Source organism: Macrobrachium nipponense, chromosome 20 (assembly GCF_015104395.2).
Source record: "Macrobrachium nipponense isolate FS-2020 chromosome 20, ASM1510439v2, whole genome shotgun sequence".
NCBI classification, from domain to species: domain Eukaryota; kingdom Metazoa; phylum Arthropoda; class Malacostraca; order Decapoda; family Palaemonidae; genus Macrobrachium; species Macrobrachium nipponense.
This window is the reverse complement of record NC_061089.1, coordinates 56,093,159-56,103,416: the sequence shown is the minus strand read 5'-3', so window position 1 is coordinate 56,103,416 and position 10,258 is coordinate 56,093,159. Positions and strand designations below refer to the sequence as shown.

The 10,258-nt window shown below is 37.1% G+C and overlaps 1 protein-coding gene across 1 annotated transcript in view; it reads right to left on the bottom strand.

The window, feature by feature from the left end:
- LOC135226152 (uncharacterized) overlaps positions 1 to 10,016 on the bottom strand; it is a 41,546-nt gene extending 31,530 nt beyond the window's left edge. Inside the window, exons 1-4 of the mRNA XM_064265595.1 lie at positions 9,370 to 10,016; positions 2,128 to 2,354; positions 1,403 to 1,682; positions 11 to 27 (exon numbers count right to left, since the gene is read on the bottom strand). Of these exons, the coding sequence (XP_064121665.1) occupies positions 11 to 27; positions 1,403 to 1,682; positions 2,128 to 2,354; positions 9,370 to 9,424 (579 nt within the window). The 5' untranslated portion in view covers positions 9,425 to 10,016. The remainder of the gene's footprint in view (positions 1 to 10; positions 28 to 1,402; positions 1,683 to 2,127; positions 2,355 to 9,369) is intronic.
- Between the last annotated feature and the right edge of the window lie 242 nt (positions 10,017 to 10,258).

The window sequence follows — 10,258 nt, the reverse complement described above, 5'->3', positions numbered from 1 at the left end:
TCTTGTTCACCTGTATCAGCGGTGGGTCTGTATTCGCGGGAGTGAGACAATGAGTTACACATGGGACTAAGGTGATGTTTGGATATTTCGATTAGCTAAATTAAAAAGAACTCATCGAAGTTAGTTGAAGTGAAAAGGAGAGTTGAGCTTAGCTGAAGTGAAAAAGAGTAGTCATAGTTAGCTTTAAAGGACGAGAATAACCGAGCTTGTCTTGGAAAAGAGAAAGAAAAACGTCAGAAAAGATTGGGCTGAGGCGGATGCATTTGCTTCCATTTTATTTAATTTTACTTCATTTCAAGCACTTTTTTTACCTATGAAACAGGGAAATACATTCTTCTTTTTTTAACTCAGTGCCATGGGAAGGTGCAAAACCAGCAGCAAAAAGAGAGAGAGAGAGAGAGAGAGAGAGAGAGTATTAAGAATAAATGAAACATGCAGCTGTTATTTTTGTGAGTAATAAAGACTTGTCTCCTTATTTTCTCTATGATATCATGACAAAGAGATATTGAAATATGATTGAAATATCGTCATAACAAGTAAGATTGACCATGACAATGAGCAACACTTTTTTTTTTTCCTCATTGGTGAAAGATCTGCGTTTGTAACCAGACACTTGTTTTTCAGATCTTGTTATCCGTAAATGTCACAAGTTAAAGGTTTTTAGTTCTCGAGTAAGGGATAAAACAAAGAAAAACTATATATCTCTTACAACAATAGAGCACAAAAAACATTATGAGAGCAGCTCTCCCTTATATTGGTATATTCTATATAGTATTCGGAATGCAATCGTGCAAGGTGGAGGTATCCTGTTTCGACAAAGTAGAATCAATATTAGAATAGTTACTCCTTACTTAAATAGATTTTAAACCGTACTTATTCAAGATGTAGACGTGTATACTTTTTGTCGGACTAGGGATTTTTTGTTAACAGATATCTGTTCCAATGATATCGAGACAAGTAAGAAAAAAGATATTTTGAAATTTCATGGCAAGAATAAAAAGATTTTGCGCAATATTTTCTTAAAAGGCATAATGGATGAAAAATTGTTATGATATCACAACGTGGAATTGCAGCCGTTTAAGCATATGATAATAAGGAGAAAAGAAGAAATGAATACTCTGAGAAAAATTATCAAAAACAGCTATGAAATAGATGCAAAAGTCTCTGCTTGTGTAGCTGTAAATATGTGTCCTTTAACCTAGGGAAACCTTGGATTCAGTGAAACAATTATAGGTAAGCACCAATCAATTTTTTCGTTATAGTTTTTTTGAGTTGAAACAAAATGCAAATAGGTTGATTTCCATTGGCCTGGAGTAATTTTCTTTGGAAATTATGTTTTCGAGTCGGAACAAAAAAAAAAGTGTTTAATTTACATAATCCTAGAAGCATTTCGTCCACTTACGCGATCCTAGGAAAGAGGGAATGAATCCAAACGTATTGCCGATTCCCGAATTACTCAGAATCCCGTAGTACCCAACTGGAGCGTCACTCTTGAAGCCTCCTCCGAAATTCATATTTCCGGCAATGTGGCGGCCACCGAGACCTCTGGCACCAGAGGCCCGGTCGCCGTCCCCGTCTCCTTCGACCACCCTCAGAACCTGAAGCCTGATCTCGGCGATTGGAGACGTCACTCCGTCGTTCATCCTGACCCTCAGGATGTAGTCTTTAGACCCACTGCCAGCCTGTGGAAGAAGAAGAAGAAGAAGAAGAAGAAGATTGATTTAGTAAATTATCCTTGTTGGTGGTTTCACTGAAAGCGCGTCTCTATTGTTTGTGGGTGAAATAGTTACTTTTGATTCGTCTTGTTGAGATTTTGATCGCGAATATCGTTTCTGGGGAACAGCAATGCAACTAGGACATTTTTAAATGACAAAGGAATGTCATTTAGTGATTTTAGACTTAGAACGGAAATCGTTCTAACTGAAGAGAGGTGGGAAACTGGCTTAACAGATGAGTTTCATACATATCATTTCGGCTTTACTTTGCTGAAACCTTTTGTTATACAGTAGTTTAATGTATAACTATTACACATAGGCTACACGCGTGCGTGCACATTTGCTTGCAATACAAAATAAACATCACAAACCTCTAGAATTCAAACTCTCTAGAATTTCACCTGCAACTCACCAGACCTGTCAGGGGCTTCGCCACTAATACCCTCCAGTGCTTGTCCAAGCTGAAGTACGAATGGATATCTTGACCAGGCCACTTGCTTTCCAGGCTGAAGGTCACGCGGTCGCCCTCGTAATCCAGCGCTCTCAAGCGCGTGACCGTTGACCCAACTGGGTCATCCTCGAAGACGTGCCAGTACTTGCTGGATATCAGCATCGGAGAGGTATTGCCGTGGCAGACGTCTTACATAGAAAAAGGGAAAAATCACGATTTTAATGTTTCTGTTATCTAGCTCCTGGGGATACTTATTAGATAGGAGGTTAGTATTCTGAATAATAATAATAATAATAATAATAATAATAATAATAATAATAATAATAATAATAATAATAATAATAATAATAATAATAATAATAATGAAAGCCCTGTGCAAGAAACATCAGCTACCATGCAGTAATAAGTGGTACGAGCACCAACCTAAGGGAGTGATAGAAAACGATCAGGCAAAGATCCTCTGGGACTATGGTATCAGAACGGATAGGGTGATACGTGATAATAGACCAGACGTGACGTTGATTGACAAAGTCAAGAAGAAAGTATCACTCATTGATGTCGCAATACCATGGGACACCAGAGTTGAAGAGAAAGAGAGGGAAAAAATGGATAAGTATCAAGATCTGAAAATAGAAATAAGAAGGATATGGGATATGCCAGTGGAAATCGTACCCATAATCATAGGAGCACTAGGCACGATCCCAAGATCCCTGAAAAGGAATCTAGAAAAACTAGAGGCTGAAGTAGCTCCAGGACTCATGCAGAAGAGTGTGATCCTAGAAACGGCGCACATAGTAAGAAAAGTGAAATGGACTCCTAGGAGGCCGGAGGCGACCCGGAACCCCACACTATAAATACCACCCAGTCGAATTGGAGGACTGTGATAGAGCAAAAAAAAAAAAAAAAAAATAAAATAATAATAATAATAATAATAATATTGGAAGGAGACCCTCATTCAAACAACTCTTATTGAAAGATATTTCTGCATCAGCTGCATTCAAGTTGAATGCAGCTGATGCAGCAATATCTTTCAATAATATAATAATAATAATAATAATAATAATAATAATAATAATAATAATAATAATAATAATAATAATAATAATAATAATAATAATAATATTATTATTATTATTATTGTTATTGCCTAAATTCTAAACGAGAGGCTTCGCCAGTTTCTATGGAATATACGTTTCCAGGAAATATGCGTTTTTACAGTTTCTATGAAATATATGTTTCTATGGAATATGCGTTTTTACAGGTTCTATGAAATATGCGTTTTTTTTACAGTTTCTATGAAATATGCGTTTTTTACAGTTTCTATGAAATATGCGTTTTTACAGTTTCTATGAAATATGCGTTTTTTACAGTTTCTATGAAACATACGTATCTAGGAAATATGCATTTTTACAGTTTCTATGAAATTTGCGTTTCTAGGAAATATGCGCTTTTAGTTTCCATGAAATATACGTTTCTATGAAATATGCGTTTTAACAGTATATATGACATGCGTTTCTTGGAAATATGCGTTTTTACAGTTCCTATGAAATATGCGTTTTTACAGGTTATATAACATATGCGTTTCTTGGAAATATGCGTTTTTACAGTTTAACTTTGATATGCTAGCTTTTTTTTTTTGCGTGATATTACGTATAATAGTACAGTTCACCTTTATGATGATGCTTATATCCCTAAACTGTAAATCTTCAATTTAAGGAGTATAAGAATTTCATTAAAAAAAGTAGCAAAAGGAAAACATTTAAGCACTAAAATTTTTCTTTTCTTATTGTCTTTCGTTCAAAAAAAAAGTCAGTCAAGAAGAAGATTACAACCGTTGCCATTTTTTTTTTTTTTTGCTTGGTCTCAATTTGATTGAAAAGCAAATCAACGAATGATGGTAGTAACTAAAAGTAAAAAAAAAAAAAAAAAAAAGGGATACCTAGATGACACTGAAAAAAAGAAATAACAATATTAGTACAAAACTGATAAAACAATAATGATTTATGATTATATATACATAAAGCTACAGAGATTAAAACATTGGTTTTCTGACAAATGCATTCTGAGCATTTCATCAAACAGCTTCATCTTATTTCCTACAGTTTCAGATGGATCTTGTCTCTGTCTGATTCGTCAGCCAGTCTCCTCACCTCTTCATTTTTTTTCTTCTTCATTTTGATATTAAGAAGAACGAGTCAAGGTGAGAGCATGTCAGGATATCTCTTATCGCTCCAATGCGTCATAGCGTCTCACTTTCAGAGCGTTTTCGCGGTTCAGCGATTTTATTATAGGCGATAATGAAATTCATATTTAACGCGATTTGCGGATTCTTTTCTTAATGCCTTTTTTTTTCATGTTTTCGTGTTGCAATGAAAAGTAACGGGAATTAGAGTACGCAGAATTAATACATTGCTAAGCATATATTGCTTATAAACACATTCAGTTTATTTGTTATATTATAGTAAAATGGTGCGTCATTGCATATACTATTTTGCGCGAACAGCAAAAACACAAGTAATTACTCGTGCACTCATGCATATATGCACTCGTTCGATCAGGGAAATTAAGAGTTTTTGCATCTGGACATTACTTGGGTGGGTAACCATCCAGAATTATCAGGTGCCGTTGGTAAGCGAGCCCCTTGAGCTAGGGAAGAATGTGAGGCCAGCAACCTCATTCCCAAAATGGTTGCTGAAAAGTATAGGACATTATAGAGACAACCTCTCCAAAGGGACAGGTGTTGATACACACACACACATATGTATATATGTATATCTATATATATATATATATATATATATATATATATATATATATATAATATTATTGTATACGTTATAAAGTGAGAGAGAAAGAGAAACTAACTTTTATGGGCGTTCCTCAAAACAATGAATAAATTAACAGGCAATAAGAAACCACAACCGTAAGTGTCCTGTATTTGTGCTCCTGTTTTTTATTTATTTTTTTTTTTTACGATAGCTAATTTTTTCCTTCGAGTCCACAACGGGTTAGACCAGTTTCCCTCAAAGTTGCTCCCGAATTAAAAACAAAGGCATTGGGAGGGGGAGGAGTTACCAAGTAAATCTGAACGCGAGACTAAATTCCTTTTAGTTCCGGAAATTTATCGGGGAAGACGGGATTAGACGGAGGGAGAAGGAAAAAAATAGAGATTATTCTTTAAAAGGAAATTGCCCCCTGGTGTCTCGTATCTCACTTCTGCGTAGTTCAGTTATATTTATGTCACAGGGTACCTTTGGTAATATGTTCTTGACTCTGTATGCAAGAGACATGTTTATGGCTTCATAGTATTTCAAACATTCGATTGCTTATTCTACCATATGAGTTCAGCAGGACTTGCGTACTTTAACATTATGAGGGGGTAAGTTTGCCTCCACATATGTATGAGTCGATTTACTAAAAGCATGCGTCTCGCGCAAGATATGACTATAGGCAAAATATTCTTTGATTTTGTATCAAAGTTCTCTATATTTTATGACTATGTAACCCTCATTTATAGGTCAATATATTTTATAAACACCTATGGTCCTCGTATATATTACAGTGGCAATATTTCATGGCGTAAAATCCATTATAAACTTTCCCACGTTCAGTACAACGCCGCTGTATTTCAAGAATCGATTTCATCAGAAAAATTTCCTGGTACCGTCTAGTTCAGGCATTTCTCGCAACTCCGTATTAGAAAAGCATTGCCGCTCATTTGACCTAATTAACGATTTTGTACCTCAGGATCCTTTCAAAGTCCCGCATTCATCAGATCGTGTTTCAAAGGTTAGAATTGCTTAATATCTCCGGTTGAATTTGCATGGTCCTGGATTCAGTAATTCGTTATGAAGTATCGTAATATACCAGGAATCCATCATTGCTGAAGGTTTAATTTTTCAGTAAACATAGGACACTTTAGCAAAATTTTTAATCCTCAGGAAGCTTGGTGTTATCTTCAGTCTCCTCTGAGTGGTTCCTTGAGATCTAAATGGGATTATAATTGTAATTTTAAGAAGTTGCTAGAGATGAACTGGAGGCTATGTTAGGGTAAGCTAAAATCTCATATTAAAGCTACTGAAAGCGAGTCAAGGGCGGTTGGGGTGTACCAATGATAAGTAGAGGTATGAAGCGAAATGATGTTAGATAGTGTCAGTGAACCAGGACCCACTAGTGAACCAGATTTTACCTCTTATTTGGTTACTACAGCTCTTCTAGAATGTCGAGACGCTCTGCTTTCCTATAGGTATAATCTCGGGGATTATTCTTTGGAATTTCTAGAATATCAGACACAGCAGACTCCTTGGTTATGTTGTAGTGCATGCCAGATTATACATTCCAATAGATACATGGTGAAAAAATTATCATTCAAAACTCCATATGATTAAATTCTGGAATTGGGAACTCTCTAGCTTATCTAACAAGTTTCTCAACTATTTATCAAGTCTCTGTCTGATAGGGAAAATTGTGCTCTATTAAAGGATGCGAGCCTATTGGCACTTTTCTTGAAGGACTGGTCTCCTCGTCATAAAGTAATCGGCTAACTGTAGATTAAGGAAATAAAAAAGATGAATGAAGTGTGATAAGAGAGTCACGATTGAGATGGTATGGGCATGTGTTGAGGATAGATGACGAGGAGGGAGTGAAGAGGACTTGGGGAGAACCTGTTAGAGAAAGAAGGTCGAGAGGGAGACAGCGAATTAGATGGCGAGATAAAGTGGAGGATCATAAGGAGCGAAGAGGTTTGGTGGAGGATGATGCCTTTGATAGAAGGCAGTGGAGAAGGCGCATCAGGCAACCGACCCCTTTATGTAGGGATTACGGTGGGAAAGAAGAAGAAGAATAATAACAGTGAGGCTCTGGCGAGTTGCATTCATGATGATCAAAAGGCAAACTTTTAGCAACTTATCAAGGTATTAAACGGAAGCTTCCTATCTGTGCTGTCTATGGGAGTTTTCCAAAGAGCTAATCAAGCTTTCAATAGTAAAAGTCAATGAATTAGTTGTGGGTAATATAGTCCTCCGAGATTTTTTCATAAAAGACAATAATCAGAACAGCAAATTATTAATCAGCATCGATAGCAAAACACTTCTAAGGGAAACCGAATATGTCATATCTAAACAAAAATAGAATCAATATTTTTTGTCAGCTCCTAAGCTGACTAAAAATATTGATTCAAATCATTCTTCCTGAGGTACAAAATCGTTAATTAGGTAAAATGAGCGGCAATGCTTTTCTAATACGGAGCTGCGAGAAATGCCTGGGCTAGACGGTACCAGGAAATATTTCTGATGAAATCGATGCTTAAAATACAGCGGGGTTATACTGAACGTGGGAAAGTTTATAATGGATTTTACGGCATGAAATATTGCCGCTGTAATATATACGATTTAAAACTAGCAAAATCTACTTTAGATGGTAAAAAAAAAACAGTAGTTTTGAAGAGATTGCTTTCTGCAAACGGCCCAACTTGTTTTGACTGAAATCTTTTCGGAAAAGCTATCTAACATTTTTAACCAGTATAGAATTATCTTCGGTATGAATCACGTCGTCTACTTGCATGGAAAACTGGCAAATAATTATTATTCCACCCATTTTTTTCAAAGCTTCCTTCCACTCTTTGGAGAAAATTTCTGTATTACCCTGATTGAAGGGAATATTCTTATGGAATGGATGGAGCATCAGAGAGAGAGAGAGAGATAGAGAGAGAGAGAATGTTATTCAAAGAAAGATCGGGAGAGTGACCCGTATTTATCTTCCTGCGTTGTGGGAACATCGTAGAATAATCTCACGTCCTTCAGTCACGTGAGAACAAAGAAACACGAATCAGATTTTCGTAAGAGCAAGGTCTATTATTTAACTTATAATTACCCTAATTATTTTTCAGACACTAATTATAGATACTGACTCCAGAGTTCTCTTTTCAAAGACTGTTCGGGCCTTCGCCAAGGTTTTTTTTTTTTTTTTTTTTTTTTTTTTTTACAAATACTTCAGGTTTCAGAAACCGAAACCTTACGCACTATGATGTCTCCTCCTCGCCTGTTCTATTTCGTTTGGACCCAGACAAAGAACGTATCTGGAAGATAAAAATCTTCATTCGTAGAGGTTTGACGCTGACGGCGACATGCTCACTTTCAATACTTTTTGTTTGTTAATTTAATATTCTAAAGAACGGTGAAGTTTATCCTTACTTTGAATAGCCTCCCGTGGGTTAGATCTAGTTTCCGTTCTTTTACTTGCTATTTTTTTTAAATCGTACTTATCAACAGCATCACAACCTTGAAATCGCCAAATTTAAGCTTCATCAAATTAAGAATTATCGTCAGGATAACGTCTTAATGTCTCCCAGAAAGTTCTGGCCAGATATTCATTCAGCGACTCAGCATCCCTATGCAAAGCCAAGCCTCGAAATCAGTGCATTATTTATCTCATAGAAAATAAATCCCTAAAATAGGAAGTGTTATTCTGCAGTCATTCTATTTGCTCGTGAACTTCAAGCGCTTTTTCGCTCAGCAGTTTTCTTGTTTATTCATTTCTTGCCCGAGGGCGAGTTTGCTTGTTAGGAAGAGAAGCTAACGACGTTTCTCTTACTGTCGTCAAAGGAAGGGAAATGACATTGCATTATGCATTCATGGTTCTCAGAAAAGGATTATACAGTGTCCTATTGTGCTGAAATTCTTGCGATGTGATCGGATGGAAGATATCTCTGTAAAGGGATTTAATTATCATAAATAGCGGTAGAATAAATAATAGTATAGTATTAGTTGTGCTGTATAACTTCTTGAATAGAGAGGATTAATTTCAGTACAGATATATAATTATTTTGAGGGTAATGGACTGAACAGAAAATAGGTTTAAAATCCTTTAAAAGTGTTTGATAAGCTAAACAACTTAATTCCATATGTAATATAGTGAACTATTAATGTAACACGTTATTTATAAATATTAATTTAAAAATATTTGTTAATGACGAAGAACCCTTATAATATAGTTGATTTACTCACTCTTTTTATGAATCATAACAAATAATGTTATTTTTTAAAATGCAGAGGGTAATAGTTTTGGAACCCAATGCGCACAACGTGTTCAAGTGCGGAGAAAGTATGAAGAAGGGCTGGGAGAATGAGGACGCTACTTCATTAGTCAGTCAAAATGTCAAGAGTAATAATAATAGAATAAAAAGGCGCTTTAAAGACAACTTACCTGCCAGCAAAATGAGAATGAGCGGCAAATGACTTATCAAAAACGACTCATTCATCGTGAGGAGATTGACGTGCCTCGGATACCACAGCTCGTAAGTCCTTAACAGAATCCTATCGAATATCCTTCGGTTATACGACGTGAACCAACGCCAGAGGCATCCCAGACACCTTATCTATATCCCTCAAGATAAACAGGTAAATATTTTCACGTGCCATCGAAAGGGCCATCAAGAGCCTCCCCGGAGACGTTTGCGTCACAGTAACGACGTATGCGATAACAGAAAGTGCTGACGAAAGCTATAAAAGATGAATGAATCAATAAACACTACGAATATTTTTCGTATTGCATCAGAGCGAGGATTTTCCCGCCCTTCTTTCTGACGCTCTCCGTCCTGGTGTCCCTCGGCAGAGGGAGAAGAAGAGGCGACGCCGGGTTTCTGGCGCTCGTCAGGGATCTTTCACTAGTAAATCCTAGAATCAGTCCGAAGTCTTGTCGTCACTCACGAGGGGAAAGTCCTGCAAGGAGTCTCGAGTTCGCAGCGAGGACCACAGTCACACAACGACGCTTCCTTCGAAGGATGCGAGAACTACCCAAGGATCTCCCCGTGGACCTCCAATCCGGATCTTCCCAGGAACTCTTACCATATTACGAGCACTGGATTCCATGCCTAACACATAAGGTAGGGCCCTTGGGTTGGAAGGTAAGGGGGAGGAGGGGGAGTGGGGATATAATCCAGTAGCCGAAGAGAGAGAGAGATAGGCATCCCCCCCCTTTCTAACCCCCAGTCTCTCAAACCCCCCCCCCCCCCGCCCCCCCCCCCCCCCATATGCAAAAGGGTGGTCCAGGATATTGCTATTTATCAATTCACGATTTTTTCACCTTAACACGA